Source organism: Phalacrocorax carbo, chromosome 1, assembly GCF_963921805.1.
Source record: "Phalacrocorax carbo chromosome 1, bPhaCar2.1, whole genome shotgun sequence".
NCBI classification, from domain to species: domain Eukaryota; kingdom Metazoa; phylum Chordata; class Aves; order Suliformes; family Phalacrocoracidae; genus Phalacrocorax; species Phalacrocorax carbo.
Window position 1 is genome coordinate 132,050,120 of NC_087513.1, and position 18,492 is coordinate 132,068,611.

At 44.8% G+C, this 18,492-nt stretch overlaps 1 protein-coding gene across 2 annotated transcripts in view; it reads left to right on the forward strand.

Annotated features, from left to right (window-relative positions):
* The first annotated feature begins 1,169 nt into the window (after positions 1-1,169).
* BCLAF3 (BCLAF1 and THRAP3 family member 3) overlaps positions 1,170-18,492 on the forward strand; it is a 35,088-nt gene continuing 17,765 nt past the window's right edge. For both annotated transcript variants that reach the window (XR_010376499.1, XM_064474526.1), the window contains exons 1-5: positions 1,170-1,356; positions 9,561-9,630; positions 14,290-14,868; positions 15,212-15,877; positions 18,165-18,343. Coding sequence is in view for 1 of the 2 variants with exons in the window: in XM_064474526.1 (XP_064330596.1) it covers positions 9,590-9,630; positions 14,290-14,868; positions 15,212-15,877; positions 18,165-18,343 (1,465 nt within the window). In the remaining variant the exon portion in view is untranslated. The remainder of the gene's footprint in view (positions 1,357-9,560; positions 9,631-14,289; positions 14,869-15,211; positions 15,878-18,164; positions 18,344-18,492) is intronic.

Below are 18,492 nucleotides of genomic sequence, written 5' to 3' on the forward strand. Positions count from 1 at the left end.
CTTGCTGCGGCTGAGGCAGCAAGAGGGCTGGGACCCCCAGCACCTCCCTGCCAACCCCAGTGCTCCACCAGGCCTGCCCCACTCCTGCTGCCCTTGGCCCCATTCCAGACCTGGCAGCCACCCTGTGGGGCTGGTGGGAAAGGCAGCCTGGGTGAGAAGTGTCACGGGATGGGGCTGCTTTTCACAGGACTTTGCAAGTGAGGGGCTCCTCAGAGCTCTTGAGTGCCCACACCAGGAAGGGCCAAGGCACCCTGTCCTCTCCATGCTGCTGCCACCACTGGGAATGAGCAGCTGGCATGGAGCTGCCTGGCACCTCCCCATAGAATCATAGAGGTTGGAAAAGACTTCTGGGATCAAGTCCAACCATCAACCCAACACCACCATGTCTCCTAAACCATGCCCTGAATTGCCATGTCTCCACCTTTTTTAAACACCTCCAGGGATGGTGACTCTAACCACCTCTCTGGGCAGCCTGTTCCAGTGCCTGACCACTCTATCAGTAAAGAAATTTTTCCTAATATCCAATCTAAACCTCCCCTGATGCAGCTTGAGGCCATTTCCTCTTGTCCTATCACTTGTTACTTGGGAGAAGAGACCAACCCCCACCTCACTACAGCCTCCTTTCAGGTAGTTGAAGAGAGCGATAAGGTCTCCCCTCAGCCTCCTCTTCTCCAGACTGAACAACCCCAGTTCCCTCAGCCGCTCCTCATAAGACTCGTGCTCCAGACCCTTCACCAGTTTCGCTGCCCTTCTCTGGACACGCTCCAGCAACTCAATGTCCTTCTGGCAGTGAGGGGCTCAAAACTGCACACGGTATTCGAGGTGCGGCCTCACCAGTGCTGAGCACAGGGGCACGATCACCTCCCTGCTCCTGCTGGCCACACTATTCCTGATACAAGCCAGGATGCTGCTGGCCTTCTTGGCCACCTGGGCACACTGTTGGCTCCTGTTCAGGCGGCTGTCGACCAACACCCCCAGGTCCTTCTCTGTTGGGCAGCTCTCCAGCCACTCCTCCCCAAGCCTGTAGCGTTGCCTGGGGTTGTTGTGCCCTCCCAACAGCGCCCGACCCGGGGCAGCCGCAGAGCGGCTGCGGGGCAGGCGGCACCGGGGCGAGAGGCCGGCGACCCGCCAGCCCGCCCGCCCGCCAGCCCCTCCTCTTCCGGGGCGCCCGCCCTCCGCCCGCCCTTTCTCTTCGCCGCGCCTGTGGGGAGCAGCTGCGGCCGGCGCGGCCCCGCCGGGACCCGCCCCGCCCCCTCGCCGGGCACCTGCTCGGGGCGGAGCGGCGGGAGGCAGCGGCTGTGGCCGGAGGAGCGGCGGGAGGCAGCGGCAGTGGCTCCGGAAGCGGCCCCGCTGGCGGTGAGTGGGGGGGCTGGCGGCGGCCCGGGCGGCCCCACGGCCTCGGTGGGGCCTGGGTAGGCTGGGCGTGAGGGGGGAGCCCGGCCCGTGGAGCGGGAGCCGGGCGCTTGGGGGCGGCGGCGACGCGGTCATTGTCCCCGCCAGCACCGCCTGCGCGCCCGGTGCCGGACGGGCCCGATACCCGGCCCCAGCGGCCGGGAAGGAGCGGGCTGGGCCGGGCCGGGCCCCGGGGGGCTCCGGCGAGCCGGGCTGCGGGAAGCGCCACCGTCCCCCGCTCCGCGCCCGTGGGAGCAGGGCCCGCCGGCCTGCCCTGCCCGGCCCGGCCCGGGGGCGGCGGGTGGGAGGCGCCGCTCTCCTTCCCCGCCCGGCGCCGGGAGGTGCTGGTTTGGCCGGCGGCGGCGCGTGCCGCGGGGATTCTGCTGAACCCACCGTGGATCTGCTGATGGCCGGGTAGCCCGGAGCAGCGGCACCCCTCGCCCGCCTCTCCCCGCGTGCGCGCGTGTGCGCACCGGAGCGCGTACGTTTTGCGGTACGGTGGGTGTAGCTGAAGCGTTCAGCGAGGTTTGGGAGGGCTGGCAACAAAGCAGGGGGTCAGGGGCAGCCAGAGGCGCCGTGGGGCTGTCAGCCCTGCCAGAACCCGTGTCTTGAGGGTTCCAGAAAAGCCGTGTTGCTGCGAAGCCGCTGGGCGAGTGGCATGGCAGAGCCCAGGTCGCTGCCTGCTTGGTGTTACGTTAAGGACAGCGTTTTCCTCAGAGGTGAGCAAGGCATAAATGCTAGCAGCCCCTGAGCTTCATAATTTATACGTTGCCACACATGGATTTACACCAGTTGGTGTGTTTGTAACAATTTAAAGCAGTACATGTTTTTTTATAGGAGTCATGTCTTCATTCTAGTGTGCCTTTGGTTTAGCTTAATATATTTTCAGGATTGAGCCAAACCAAAGCACGATGAATTGCTGCTGATGTGACCAAATCTGTGCTTTCTGATACTTCTTCTGTTGGTTTAGTTGATTATGCACAATTACTCATACACGTCTAAGGGGGCAGTAACGTCTCAGGAGGAATCAGTGGTAGCAGTCTCCTTGCCTGGCTCAACTCCATCCAGAACAGCAACACCTAATTTTTGTTGCAATTCTTAAATGCCCGAAGTCACTTGCAAATATGGTTTACGTTCCTGAATTACAAGGGTTTAAAACAAAGGCCACTCAAATTGCTGGGAGATTTTAATTACCTGCTTACCTTGTGTGTTTGCGGGCCTGAAGGAAAAGTGAATCTTTTGTGAAAGTTTTGCTGGGTGTGGATGGCTGGAGGAAGAGCATGGAAGAGGATGCCAGGACGGGAGGGGAAGAAATATGTAAAAGGCATGGAAGGATCTCTGGTGACGGAAACCACGTTGTGGCGGGCCGTGAGACACGGGGCTGGGCAGAGAGGGGCAGAGAACATGGATGACTAAGTCTTTCCCTTGTTTTCATCTTTCCACTCTGAAGGACTAATCAGAAGCTATGAGGATTTTTCTGGAGATTTTTGTTTTTAATATTGGTGTTGATGAGGTGAGCTGAAATTAATTAACTTCCTTCAGAGGCACACCCTGTTATCCCGATAAACAGCTGTCTGTCTTAATGGGTGTCCGTGCACTCCTCCACATCTGCCTTCAGCAAAATAACTGGTATTTCTGCCACTGCTTTTGTAAGAGTGATCAAACCAACTCTCCTTCCGCCTGTGCTGTGACGAGATGGGCTTGATATCGGTGCAGTCTTGCCTTGTGGGTGTTCACTTGTCAGGAGGTAACATAGGCTGGGTTGGTGTCGCAGCAAGCTGGCAATCGATGTGGTTGCACGCAGTTAGGTTTGCTTTTCCTCTCAGGTGGCAGCAGGCACTCGCTGTCTGTGGGGAAGGGAGGAAACATGCTGGGAGTCTTCTAGCAAGGGCTCATTTCTCCGGTGTGCCTGGGGAAGGCAGCCGGGACTTCCCGGCCTCCTGGCAGCGCTGCTGTGTGGCATTGCCCATCCTGAATAAATAAGGGGTTTCTTCTGGTTTTCCGCTGGTTTTGCGACTTAAGGTGAAAAAGCAAAGGCCTCCATTATGGTTTGTACATGTTGGAGAGCTGTCACTAGGCAGGAAGTTGTTGTGGTTTGTCGCTAGGACTATGACAGGAATGAATTTAACAGAAAGGCAGAAGTGGCTGGGGATGGTGCTGTGACATTGAAGGCTCTATAATAGACATGTGATAAAGGCCTCTAATTGAATGTGTTATAGAAATGGCTAGCCAATATGTTGTGCTTTCTTTGTGTAAAAAAAAAAAGTTTGAGAGTGAAATACCTGAATTATTATGTGATACAGATTTATCATGCTCAGTCTTTCCAAGTTGGCATTGTAATCTGTTTTTCTGCATAGGTGAGGCATCGCCTGCTAATTAGTGTCATTAAATGGGTTCATTTTAAACGAGAGCACACTGAGCTTAAGTTACATGCTCAGTAGATCTGCTCAGTTATTTTTATTCTCTTGCTCAAATATGTAGGGGCAGGGGAATACTTTCTGTGTACCCCAAGGGATTGCTTAAAATTTATGTAGTTGTCTATTAAGAAATACTGTGTGCTTCAGCTAGGCCTGTGCTTTCTGTAATAGGTCTTCATCCTCCTGGGAGTGTAAGAGGGAATAATATTTTTTATTTATATATATAAATATAGATATCCCATGTAGCAAGCAGGGGAGAGTGATGCCCATGTGCTGCCCCTGCATGGGATGGTTGCCTTGCTGGCCTGAGGCCTGCCTGGTTGTCTGTTAGTGATCCTCAGTATTGGGATACAACCTGTGTAAAGCCTGCCTTCCCCAGCTTGTACCAAAGAAAAAGGTTAATGCAGAGGAGTACAAAAAGTTCTCTGAAGCTGCAGTGGCTGCAGTTTCACGAGGCCAGAGGGGTGCTCCTCATGCCAGGGAGACCCTATTTCTCAGCATGACAACTGGAGCGTCGGAGCTCACCTTGCTCGGATGGTGGCACATTCGTGAGGGGTGCGGGCTTGTGGTGCTGCCTCTCACCATCACTGACCGCCCTTCCCAGTCACTCTGCCACGGCTGCCTGGGGAGATGCTGTGGGCCAGATCGGGAAGTTTGGTAAACACAGCATGGGATAAAAAGTGAGAGAAGAAAACAGGAAGAAGGGTGGGGGGGGGAGAAAAAAAGGGAATAAGGGAATAGCTTTGTCATCTCCAGGCTGCGCTGCCAGTGTAACTGGAGCTGCAGTGGTCCAAGGGTGCTGCCAGACCTGCTACAAAATACTCTGGAGATTCAAAGCATAACCTTGGAGATGTGGAAGGTGCACTGAGAGTGACAAAAGCCTGGTAGAATGGATCTGTAATCAAAAAGAGAACTCGTGGAATATTGGAGAGTGGTGAGGAAACTGAGGATGTAAATTTGGATCTTGGTCATTTGCATTGATCTGTTACCTGCTGTGGTGTCCAAAAGATGAAATGGGTTAGAAATCCCTGAGCTCATTTTCATTTACCTTGGCTGTGGGGTGTGTGTCCTTGAGTTAGACAGATGTTCTAGCTCATAGTTTTCAAACCTGTACATATGTCCTGCCCTGAGGCAGTGTGCCTCGAGTTGGGAGTCACCTCCATGTGCTGGCAGAACTACCTCAGCTCCTGGCACCTCTCTGGTGCTGGGGCAATGGTGCTGGAGCGTGGGGCAGGGCTGTGCCACACGCTTCATGACATCCTTCCTCCAGCCCCCGCAGGTTTGGGGGTGGTGGATGAAGGTGCCAACTAGGAGCTGTGATTTTGAGTTTGAAGGCGTTTAGTAGAAAAATCAGGGAGAAATGAGTGTATGCATGGCCTAGCGCCCCACTGGGAGCCTCTGCTGGTGATGATGGTACCCAAGTCAGTCTGGGAGGCATTGGCTTTAGGAAATGTGAAGCCCTGTTGCAGTTTAGAAATGTTCAGGCCGGTCTGCTGGGAGATGTTTCTCTGCTCTACGTTCTTCCATGGGAATTTGCTGTGGGAGGCAATAAGATTTGCTTGGCAGCTGAATGGGCAAGAACGTGCCAGGCTTGTGTCCTGCTTGGACAATGGCTGGGGTGGGAGCCGCATGGGACAGCCCTTGAATCAGGTATTAAAACTTACCTACTAGAAAAGTTGCCAGTTCTACTCCCTTCATTTAAGGCTAGGATAAATGGCTTTCTCTATTGCAGGCTTCAAGGTGTTTACTTTTTTTTTTAAGTCTGGATTGCAGCTGAGCTTTTAATTTGATTGTATTTCTGTCAAATACTTGGCTGTCTTGGTGCTGAGACTCTCAATTCCTGGTTTTTCCTTCTTGACAGACACTGCAGCAATACTTGCTCTGGTGTCTCCCTCACAACCTCAGGCTGATTCCTATCAAGGCGACAGTCAGATGAAAAGCTTGCAGCTGCTCCTTATCTTTTTGGGCAGAGCAAGGGAATAGTGAGCTGTGTAGTTTTTTGCAGCGAGGGTCAGTGTCTGTCTTCCCATCTGCTGTGTGACCCAACCTATGAAAGACTTGCTTAGCTCTTCCTCCCTTAAAAGATTTGGGAGGTAGTGGCAATAGCAGTTGGGCAATCCTTTACAAAGAGGTGAGGAATGACATCTCCCTTCCCTACAGGTGAAATGGCAATTGAAAAGCACCTCCTTGATAGTGAGCACTACTACTATTGGCCTGCCCTTTGCATTTTCTGCGTGGCATCATCTTTGTTGTAGATGCTGGAAGGCACCCAAAAGGCATGTAAAGCAGTCCACGTATTTATGGTCTGCTTTTACAGGAGAGTTAACTACTTCTCGCAGATAGAGCACAGACAGAAGAGGTCTTACTTATTTGGGTCTTGCTGGTGTGGGGCTGTTTGCATTAGGAAGAGCTCCGGTTCCCCTCTGGTAAATAAAGGAGATTGAAGATTGTTCTGTTCAGGAGAGCAAGTTGTTAAAAACTGATAGCCTTTCTGAAAGATAGTGTGTTCAGGCTGGCCAATCCCATACAATTTCTGGTTGTTTTTTAGTTACTTCTTTCAAGGTGCTCCTTTCAGGTCTGTAGTAGATAGATGCTACAAGAATTTTGTACTTGTCAAAGCACTGATCTCTCAAGGGTGGAGTCAAAGGAGAGCTGGCAGCAGGCTTGAGGCTGTTTCTCCTGAGAGGCAAGTTGTCTGCTTTCAATTCCAAAAGTCAAGGAAAAGAAAATAAAAGAAAATACTGATAATTCCTCCAGCGAGTCATTTACTGTTGTGACATGACAAACAGAAGCAGCATGATGAACCTAATAATATTCCTTCCTAGTTAAAAAAAAAAGTTCTTCATGTTTTCATACTGACAGCATCCCACAAAGTACAGCAGGGGAACTTGGTGAAATTCAAAACCCAGAACATTGCAGGTCCTGGCATTTCTGCTCCAATGTGACCTGGCCTTTCAGAAGCACACCTGGACGGCTGGCTCAGGAACTGTAGGGCCTTCACTTGATTCAAGTGATTCTGCTATAGACAGGCTTGCTACTCAGGACCATCCTATGAAAAGCTTGCTTTTGGTGTAGAACCACATTGCTGGTCTAGGTGAGATGATTTAAACCTGAATTTAGCAATGTGCTTATAAATTCTATATAGATTGAATTGTGATTCTGGTGTTCAACTGGGAGTCTCGGTTGGGGTCGAGTGTCTGCTGCTGTTGTATGCTACATATTGCATCTTGAATCTCGCTGTGTGGAAATCATATTGCACGGGTCACTTTTTAGGAGGCGCATTGAAATAAATGAACACTTTCTTTCTGCTAAACAAAAGGAGCATCTTCACTGGAAATTACACTAGTCTTCTTTATCCTAAGGCAAGATCTAGGACATGCTGTCACAGTCCTTCCCACGCTTTTAGTACAATTGTTTAGCCAGTCTCAAAAGAATAAGACATCTGGTTATCTATGTTCAGTTTCTAGCTCATTCGGCCTGCGATGAGAGATCCTAGCATATTGGGTTCTGTATGATGGTTGGGTAGGGTTTAATGATACTTTGGCCTTTTTGGTGTTTCATACTTGCTTGAAAACGAAAGATAAAATTCAGAACTGAAGGGAAGATAGAAAGAAAGGATTTGAATTGCGAATAAAACAGTCAATTTTTAAAGTTGACAAGATGAGAGTGTAGTAGTGAATCTTTGAAACTTGTGGGACATGCACCTCTTCCTTTGACATGTGTTAGCTAGCATGTGTTTTTTGTTTCTGAAATACTGTGCAGTTTAAGTTATGTTTTTTTGGGTGAGGAATAAGAAAGTGTATTGTTCACAATATTATTATGAGTACTGTCATTGGAGCATTGTATGTAACTTTGGCTAGTATGATCTTTGAATAAGCAAAGGGCCTGAAGCTAATTCATGCTATGCAGTCTTCAGATATATGCCTTATATAGGATCTAAGAGGCAATGCTAACTTCATACTTCATATTTGAAAGTTCAGGGAACAAATATGTTGTCTTTGGGGTACCCTTTTTTTTTTTCTCCCCTTCACTATCCCTTGCAATACTTCTTACAACTTCATGCTTTGTCATATGGAAAGATTAGTTGTGGAGCAAATACTCTCATGGTAAACAGGAGACTTCTGAGATTTTAAAAAAGAAATTCAAGAGGGTTTTCTCCAGCACTAAGCTATTGCTGCATCTTGGAAATAATTGCCCGGTTAGCTTAGGGTGGAACTTAATGAGCTGGAAGTGAGTGTTTCCAGACTCACTCTGAAATGTAGTAGATGGCTTGTCTAATGTCCACCTGGGGTGGTAGGCATCAGAAGTATGCTGCATGTTCTCCTCTAAGATACTTCTGTTGTAGTCATGAGTTAATCATACAAAAAAATCAGATATAGCGAGGGGTTGTATTTTATTTGACCGATTAGTGGTTTGGGGGAGGCGAGGCACTGGGTCAGGCACCTGAGTGCACACTACTTCTCCAGGCTTCTTATGTGCCTTAAAGCTTTCTGGTTTTTTCTCCCCTGTCAATTTTAGTTGGTCAGGTAAAAGACTTAAAGAAATGCTTTGAGCACTGGGAGTGTCAAAAATGCCATGCCTTGCCAGTCCAGACTAGTTTTCTGTCTCCATGAGTGTCTGTGAGCACATACCTACAGAAAATACCAGAGCATGTATAGAGTGACATTGACCTGGGCGTATTCTTCCAGTTTCAAGTGACTGGTTGTTCATTAATTCCAGAGCTGTTGATGTATCTGTTTTTGTATCTATTTATATTTCTGGCCTTCACAGCATCTTGTGGTAATTAGGAGCTGTAGTCATGGGTATGTGGTCCAAATTCCAACTTTTAACCAGTTACCTGATAATTTTACTCTGCTTTAATCCTTGTGTTTGCTAAATAATGAATAATCATTCCATTCTTATTCACCAGTCACATTACTGGTGAGTTTGTATATCCTTTCACCACTTGTTTTCCAAGTTTCTCATATCTTTTTGCAAAGAAGAACGAGAAGGGTAGATTCCATTGATATTTTTCTCATACTTCCATAGCTTTTGGGAAGGGATGCCCACAGCTACTTCCAGGATTCAGGAGCAGTGCTTTCTGTCATAGTGCATCCATTGTATATTTAAATATGTGTCTAGGTAGTAGGTTATTAACAAGTTAAGTATAAAAATCAAAAGTGATCTTTTGTACATGGTCTTATTTGGATGAAGTGTATGATGATACAGCAGTTAAAGAGTTGATGGAGCAGTTAAAGCTTACAGGAGGTCTGTAACCATGTAAAAATATCAGTGTATTTTACAAATTTGAAGTTTAGGATATATGAGGTTCACAAGGTATGTAACTCAATGCAAAACAATTTTTCTTCATAGACTTGACTTTAAAGCTGGTTCTCTCTCCTCTATCATCTATAGCATTCAATCCATACTAACAATTACAGAATTTTTTTTCAGTCTCTGCAACTTGCTTGTGAGATTATTAACATTTAAAAACAGAGTGAATAGACAGCATTGCAAAATGGAGAGAAAAAATGAGCAATGGTCAAATATCCAAGTCTTTATAAAGAAAATAAGCTGTGTTCTAAGATCAGCAATTAGGAAAAAAGTTACTTGCCTTAAAATGGGAATTCAAGGTAAAAGTAAAACATCCTAAGAATATGCCTCACCCCATCCTTGAATAATCTAGTACTACACTTGTTAAAAACAACTGTCCCTGTTGCAATTTGTAGTGTGATTCTGTTACCAGACTAGTAAATTGTATCATTTTTACAGCTTCAAGAAACTTAAACACGTGAGAGAAGATGACAAGATCTAGATCAAGATCACCACGATGGAAACCAAGGTAAATATTTAGCTATAACTTGTGTTCTGAAATGTAGCCCTATATAAGGATTTATAATTAGGACTTAAAGCTTGTATGAAGGAAAGACAATTACATCCAGAATTGCAATTTGTAAAGTGTATTTTATAATTAAAACTTGTTTTCCAAACTGAGCACCTTCTGCAATTTTTTCCCAACTTGCAATTTTATTATGAGATTTTTTCTTTTTTTCCAAGCTGGAGGTGTTAAGGCTTTGCTGTCTGCCAACAACCTTGTTCAACTTGCATGTTTTGGGACTTGGAACTATCTTAAGCACAAAAATCCAAGCACCAAACTCGTTAAGGTTATTTTTACTCAAGCTCCACCTGGTGCACTTAATGTCTGTAACTCACTCCTGTTTTGCCTCTTGGTCTACAGGAAGGGCCAGATCGACCTTAAAAATAACTTCAGGCTTTCTGAGTCTTTGGGGCTGATCTGCAAATTGATCTTCAGCAGTTAGATATGCCTCACAGCATAACGCCAACTGAAAACAAGGGAGTCGGTGCCCTTCTTTTTTGCAGCTAGCCTGGTAGCGTGTGCCATTGATGCGTGTCACAAGCATAATGGCCAGGTTACTTCATGCTGTTAGTCACCTGCCTAATTTTTAGGACTTGTAATGCTGATTTAAGATGTTAAAACTAGGAGGCTTTCAAGAACTATTAGTGTGTAGTATGAACCTATTTTTTTGCTGGTTTTGGGTTACTTTTCTAAACAGATGTTGTGGTTTAGCCCCAGTCAGCAACCAAGCACCACAGAGCCACTCGCTCACTCCCCCCTGGTGGGACGGGGGAGAGAATCAGAAGAGTAAAAGTGAGGTAACTCGTGGTTTGAGGTAAAAGACAGTTTAATAGGTAAAGCAAAAGCTGTGTGTGGAAGCAAAGCAAAACAAGGAATTCATTTGCTAATTCCCCTGGGCAGGCAGGTGCTCAGCCATCTCCAGGAAGGCAGGGCTCCATCACACGTAACGGTTACCTGGGAAGACAACCACCATCACTCCGAACATGCCCCCCTTCCTCCTTCTTCCCCCAGCTTTATATACTGAGCATGATGTCATATGGTATGGAATATCCCTTTGGTCAGTTTGGGTCAGCTGTCTCAGCTGTGTCCCCTCCCAGCTGCTTGTGCACCCAGCAGAGCACGGGGAGCTGAAGAAGTCCTTGACCAGTGTAAGTGCTACTTAGCAACAACTAAAACATCTCCACATTATCACTGCTGTTTCCAGCAAAAATCCAAAACACAGCCCCATACTAGCTACTACGAAGAAATTTAACTCTATCCCAGCTGAAACCAGGACAGTATCCACCCCTTATTCCATACCATTTACATCATGCTCAGGTTCCACACTATCCAATACAACCTCATTAACCTCCACCCCCTCCTTCCCATCCTTTGATAAAATACATGGATGTCATTTAGTCCACAGGTTTGTTATCCATCTGTTCTTGTGGTCACTCAGGACAGGAGAGGTGGTGTGTTACGTGGAGTTACTGGGCACCAAAGCCAGCTCAGGTCTGGTCACTGCTGCAATTGCACTGCTTCTTGAAAGGCTTGTCCTCCATTGGTTCAGGTGGTTACTGCTGTAGTAATTCCTATAACATGCAACTCAAAGCACAGGTTACAACAATTTAAAGGTATATCCATTACAGTCTCCACCCCGGCCCCTTTGAGCCGGGTTATAGGTCTTAACATTGCAAAGAACTCCTCCCCTTGCTCCCAGCCTGGCTAGCAACAAGGGGTTTCTGCTATAGTAATTTCCATAATATGTAACAAATCCTGGGTTAGAACAATTTAAAGGTATTTCCATTACAGTCTCCACCCCTGGTCCATTTGGATCAGACCATCAGGTTTAACATTGTAATGAACTCCTCCCCTTGCCCCTGCTCTGGTTTGGACTTATCCACAGACTGTAGTCCTTTAGGGTTGTACTTGCTCCAAGCGGAGCCTTATCTGTGAGCCACAGTCTCTCCAGGGGCACACCTGCTGAAGCATAGACTTATCCAGAGCCACAGTTGCTTTGAGGTGCGCCTGTTCCAGCGTGGCCTTCTGCATGGGCCTCAATGCTTTCAGAGCTATACCTGCTCCAGCATGGCCTTGCCCACAGCTGCAGTCCCTCCAGAAGCAAGCCTGCTCCAACATGGCTTTTCCCCATGGCTTCAGTCCCTCCAGAAGTAAGCCAGCTCTGTTGTGGGCTTATCCATGGCCCCGTACTTTGAGGTGCTCTGGCATGACCTCATGCACAGCCACTGATGCTTCAAGGTATACCTGCTGCAGCACAGACTTATCTACAGCCACAGACACTTTGAGGTGTACCTTCTCCAAGATGGATATATCCTTGGGCCACAATTGCCTCAGAGGTATACCTGCTGTGGCACAGACATAACCAAGGCCACAGATGTTTTGAGAGATACCTGCTCTGCCATGGGCTTTTACACAGACACAGGTGCTTTGGGGTGTCCTGCTCCCACATGGACTCATCCACAGCTCACAGTCCCTTTGACTCGAGTTCCAGCCTGTCCAGTACAGCAACACAGAAACAGCAGCTGGGCCCTGGCCATCGGCCAGCCCAGGCGCATCGCCATGGCTGTTATCAGAATGTTCCCAGGCCCAGCAGGGTAAGGTGATAAGCAGTGAAAGCAAAAAGTACCACTAATGAGCACTAGACTTTAAGGCATACAGTAAGTCAGGCAAGCCCCATAGCAAGCACAGAAGCCTGCCAGTTAATAGCGAAACAGCAATAACTGCTATAAATTCCATCTAGCACATTTCAATCAAATCTGCCGTTATCTCAAACCTTTCGTGCCCCACATTGGGTGCCAAAATGGACTGTTGCGGTTTAGCCCCAGTCAGCAACCAAGCACCACGCAGCCGCTCGCTCACTCCCCCCTGGTGGGACGGGGGAGAGAATCAGAAGAGTAAAAGTGAGGTAACTCGTGGTTTGAGGTAAAAGACAGTTTAATAGGTAAAGCAAAAGCTGTGTGTGGAAGCAAAGCAAAACAAGGAATTCATTTGCTAATTCCCCTGGGCAGGCAGGTGCCCAGCCATCTCCAGGAAGGCAGGGCTCCATCACACGTAACGGTTACTTGGGAAGACAAACGCTGTCACTCCAAATGTGCCCCCCTTCCTTCTTCCCACCAGCTTTGTATACTGAGCATGATGTCATATGGTATGGAATATCCCTTTGGTCAGTTTGGGTCAGCTGTCTCAGCTGTGCCCCCTCCCAGCTACTTGTGCACCCAGCAGAGCACGGGGAGCTGAAGAAGTCCTTGACCAGTGTAAGTGCTACTTAGCAACAACTAAAACATCTCCACATTATCACTGCTGTTTCCAGCAAAAATCCAAAACACAGCCCCATACTAGCTACTACGAAGAAATTTAACTCTATCCCAGCTGAAACCAGGACAACAGACTTAATTAAGTTGTGATGACCAAGACCAAGGGAGGTTGTTAGATAACACATAAAAATGTGAGTTGTTTCTTTTTTTAAAAAGAGAAATCCTATCTACTTCCATACTAGATTGATAGTTGTGGATAAGTCCTTTGAGTGAAGGGCAGAGAGGAACACCCAGCTCTGATTAAAATGCAAGCCTTAACCGGAACGACATGGGGCAGCAGCAGCAGTATGGGTGCTGTTGGAAGCTAGCCATTATAGTTTTATGAAGATCTGTGGTTCTGAGTTTTAACTCATTGCAGAAATGGAGCAAATAGCTATGCCAGATTGTACATTTGCAATATGTGTACAAAGGAAGTGACTTCCTTGAATTTTTTTCAACTTACACTCTTTAATAAAAACATTAAAAAATACATCGAGGGTGCTCAGTGAACACTTGAATACAAGCAGAACTGTTTTGTCTGGGATTACGTTCTGGTTCTTGCTAGTGGCTTGTGCTGTGTTTTTCTTTATTTAAGGAGATCTTGGCTAAAAAACTCTTAACAGGTTGCTTTCATTTTTGTAACTGTAGGTGAAAATGCAAAGCTGAGTGATACAATTGAATCTTTAACAGCAAAAGCTGCAATTAGTGTAGAAATGCATATATATATATGTGTTTATACATGTATACACAATTACACAAAAAGACCAAAGCATCTTTCTCAAACTTAGGTTTTTTTCCTGCAGCTTTCTTTTCCTACCTGAGTGACATTATTTAATAAGATATTTTATAATGTTTTCAATCAGTTTTGGAATGGAAAGAAAACCTGAAGAGGTTTTGTGTGTAGGTTGGTGTGTATGTTTTTTTTTTCTTGCATTTCTTTACAAGTTTTTTTTTCCTTCCCCTTTTTTCTCTTGGCACTGAAAAAGAGAGGGAATGCTTGAGAAGTGTGAAAATGTGTATAACAGTTGTTTTCAGTGTAGTGGAAACTTCATATAAATGAAATTATTTTTAGTGAAAAATGCAAAGAGAAAAATGATTGACTTACTACTATTTCAAGTGGATATTTTTACTACGAAAACTTTAAACGGAGTAAAAGTAAGCTTGGTACTCTAGCCAGGCAAATGACACTTTGAATATCTTGCTTTTAATTTTTTTACCAGTTGATGAAAATTGTGTACTGAACTACACTTTCTTAGGGAATAGATGCTCTCACTAAGAGGTTGATTGAATTTTGTGGGAGTACTCAAAGTGGATTTTATTTTTGCCTTAGGTCCTTATCTCCAGCATTTAGGATTCCAGAGCACCATAGGCAAAGGCATGCTCATGTTAATTATGACTGTGAATATAAAAGCTTTCGTAAGGACCCAAAGAAGCCTATGCCTTGGAGAATAGAAGATGAAAAATATGGACAAAGCAATTCCAGGTTTGCACCTCATGGAAACAACCACCAGAGAATATATGAACGTAGATCACCTTCACCAAACCTGGAGAGAATTCCCATGGAAGATACTTACAGTCATAAGCCCTACAGAACGCATTCATCTGAAAGAACTGAAAGCAACAGGAGATGCCAGTTACCACCAAAATACTCTGAAATACCATATAAGGAGCATGATCGTCCGTTTTACCAACACAAAATGGAAGACAGATACATGTTTGAGCACTACAAAGTCACTGGAAATGAAAAAGGAATGAAACCTTTTCATAGACCATTAGGGACTTCATGCAAACTTGAAAGAAAATGGTATGAAGATGACTTGAGGCACCAGAGGTTACATGAAGAGAAGTATGGTCAGTCACCCAGAAGAGTTTCTGATGAATTTACGGCAAGGAGCTCTTTACAGAAGAGGTATAGGAATAAAATAATTAAACCCTGGGTATTGTGGTGTAAAGCCTCAAGTGAAAGTCTGTTTTCATTATAGTTGAAGATAACCACCTTGAAACACGTTGGCCACTTTGTAGTTTAATTATGGGCGACTGGTAGTAGTGAAGTATTTGTCTTTTAAGTAAATCGTATTGATGGCTAGAGTATGAAAGGATATTATTTCCCTCTTAAGAGCCCCTGCACATCTGTACCTTGGCGTGAGGGATTATGGGTTAACTTGCCACGCATTCTGCTGTCCAACATTCTGCACATATAAGTTCTCGCTTTCTTCTCTAGTGCAAGTGTAAATTGCTTTATGTCAACACAGGTATCCTGAAGATCACGATTACAGAGAATATGGGCACACGTCTAAAAGGGCTAAAGAAATGGAGAGGTATGACGGTGGAGAAGTAGCAAGAAATTCCAAGTGGAAGCAAGAACGTTCTCTTCCACCCTACCAAGAAAAGGAGGAGCAAAGAAATCTGGGTGCCCAGTCCCACCGATCGGCTGAGAGGGACTACTCGGAGGGTTCTGTCACAAAGATAGCCTATGAGTACAGTCACAAACGGCGCAGGCATCTGGATGAAGAAAAGCCTTTTTCAGACAATAGAGCTCAGAAGTATGTGAAGCAGGAAGACCAGAAATACGGTTCTTCTAAGGGTGCCCGGAATAGCAAGGAGTTAGATTATTTTAGCAGTGGAAGAGCGAGATGGACTGAAGAAGGGCACGTCGAAGTACCTGTTAAATATAGTTCAAAGAAGGGCTGCAATGCTTGTGTTAACTCTTCCAAAACGGATGTTGATCTGAGATCTTTTAAAAACAAACCAAAGGAAAGAGTAAGGAAAGAAGGGGAATTCAGGAAAAAAGTAGATTCCTCCGATAGCCAGCATGATTCAAGTCATACTGTTTCAGATATGAATATGTCAGATGTCAACTGTAGGAGGGAACGTCTCACAATCAAAGTGGATATGAAGAAAATGGTGACCAAGTACAGGTATTGGTTTTCCCTCACCTCTTATTTCTTCCTGGCTCTTTGCAGTTGATGGCTACTGGAGGAAAGCATGGTGTCTTTAAGAGGTAATGAGGACAAGCTAAGGTTGTACGTTTTTAGTTTTATTTAGTTTAAAATGTTAACTTGCCCAGACTGGAAACTTAAACCTACTTTTATTAAAAAACAAACCAAAAAACCCCACAAATTTATTTCATGGAGATGTAGTAGGAAGTCGAAAGAAGAGATATGCCTGATACAAACCTGTAGTTAAAAGTTGCTTATGATAAGTAAATATGTTACTTTTATTTCAAAACCAAGAAACAAAACTAGAAAAGCCTAGTCCAGTGCTTTCTTCTGGAATATGATGGCTCTTTTTTTTGTTTGTTTTGACTGAATCATCCCTCATTTCTTCTCAAAACCAGATAACCTTTAAATTACATAAATCTCAGGCACCCATTGAGATGTTTGAGGTCTCAAGTTCAATAAAGCTTTCAAAAAAATTAGAGGTCCCTGGGTTGTGTTATTTATTGTTGCAACAAATGAAGTGGCAAACTGTTGAGGCATCAGAACTGAAAAGCAGAAGAGTCTGCTTCTGTCTATCTTTTGTGTGATACTTGTGGTTGTCTTTAGTATTTCCAGTGCTGGCTGAATGGGAAAAAAAGTGGTAATATTATGAAAATTTAGATGATGGATACATGGTAGAGAGTAAGCAGCTTGGGTTGTGTAGATTTTTGTAGGCTTCCCTGAGTTGTTGCCTTGATGAGTGTCATATAATGTCAGTAATCCCTTTTGGAAGGGATTACCTTTCCTTCCAAAATGATTAGCCTTCTTTTTAAAGGTATTTTGCCTCTGGTCCCAAATAAAACATACCAATTTTTTTTCCCTTTCCAACATTTCCGAAACACACGATACAGTGGAGAGTTACAAAGGCGAGTTAATGCCTGCACATAAGGGTCTAATATTAAAGACTGAGGAAAGGGAAGTGGGGTAATGCCTCCCCCCTGCCCCTGGCTAGGATAAGGATTTAACTTCCTGAATGGTAACGTAAGGAAAATAACTATTGTTGGGTTTTGTTGCAAGCCCACAGGACGATTCCCACATCTAGTAGCCTCTTGCTGCTGTTTCTGAAAGTCATGCGTAATATTCATTATTTGGAGACTGAAGAAACTATTGCGTTGACTACAGTTAATTTAATGTGTGGAAGGTTTGCCTCTGCATGCAGAAGTCCTAAATATTTTATTTTTTTAACGATGAGAATGGTAATTTTGCAGAAGCTGATGACTGGGAATATTCATGCTGCCTGCTTTAAGCATTTAGCAAACACCTGACTTGAAATGACTCAGCTGAGAAGAATACATGCTTTATAAACCTGGGGAGCAGGTAGATAATTAAAATCATCTACAGTTGAGATTGCATGCAAGAGGAAGTCCAAACATTTACCCCCACTTTACTGAGGGCAAATAGATGCCCTCTGACACCTGCTAGAGGCTATTTCTAATAGAAATTTTGTATGAAATTCTAGTCTTGTATGCTTCAAATCCAGGATGGGCAGGCACATAATCACTTTGCAGAATGCACAGTAAACAGAGTCTTTATCCTAAAAGCTTTTGCGTGGGCTGTTTGAGTCCTTGATTTAGCTTTCCAAATGATAAGCATTTTGCTTGCAACAAGAACAGCAAGATTTTTAAAGTGTTAGGTTTCTTGTCAAAATAATTCTTAAGCAGCAGCGCAACCATTTGGGGCGTAAACTCACTTAGAATGAGTAAAATTTGACAAAAAGATGCTAAGTACATTCTTGAGTTCACACACTGCCAGCGGAAAGCTGTTTCACTTGGCTCAAGTGATGATTCAGTTCCTAAAGATGCCGTGAGATTTTTACATCTCTGAACTGTTCTTGAAAATTGTCTGGTAGCTCCTTATAAACAAAGACATGTACATATTTGCCTCCCAGAATTAAACTAAAGTAGTATATCAGGATCTTAATTTGCCTTTATTTGGTAATCTAGATGAATTAAGTTTAAAATTCACAAATTTTATATTACATACTTCACTGAAACAAGGATTCCTGAGAGTGTAGTTGTATCTCTTTGCATTTTATTATAGCTTTTCTTCCTTATGGCCTTACGAGTTTTTTTTTTAAATTAAAAGAAGGAACAAAAGGAGATTTTGGTTTCATCACGTGTATTCCTAAATGAACTACTGAATTTCTTGTTTTGTCCTACTCGTCTGTTTGAAGTTTTCAGATATAGTGAACTCTTTTAAAGTCAGTATCTGCAACTTTTTATTCTAGGACTGCTTCTAGTCATACTACGGACAGACAGATGTCCCATGATCTGGTTGCTGTTGGCAGGAAAACCGAAAACTTTCATCCGGTGTTTGAGCACATGGAATCTGTAACACAAAATGTTGAAAACGACCCATCAAGAGAATTTACTCAGGAAATAATCACAATTATCCATCAAGTTAAAGGTGGCTGTAATATTTGGGGTATATGTATGTGTTTATGTAGTTATAATTATTAAAAACAAATCTAATGAATTAGATTTGCTGTCCTTGTTAAATCTCAGGTATTGGCCTTTGGCTTCAGTGTGTATTGTTTAAGGAAAACGTAGGTTGAG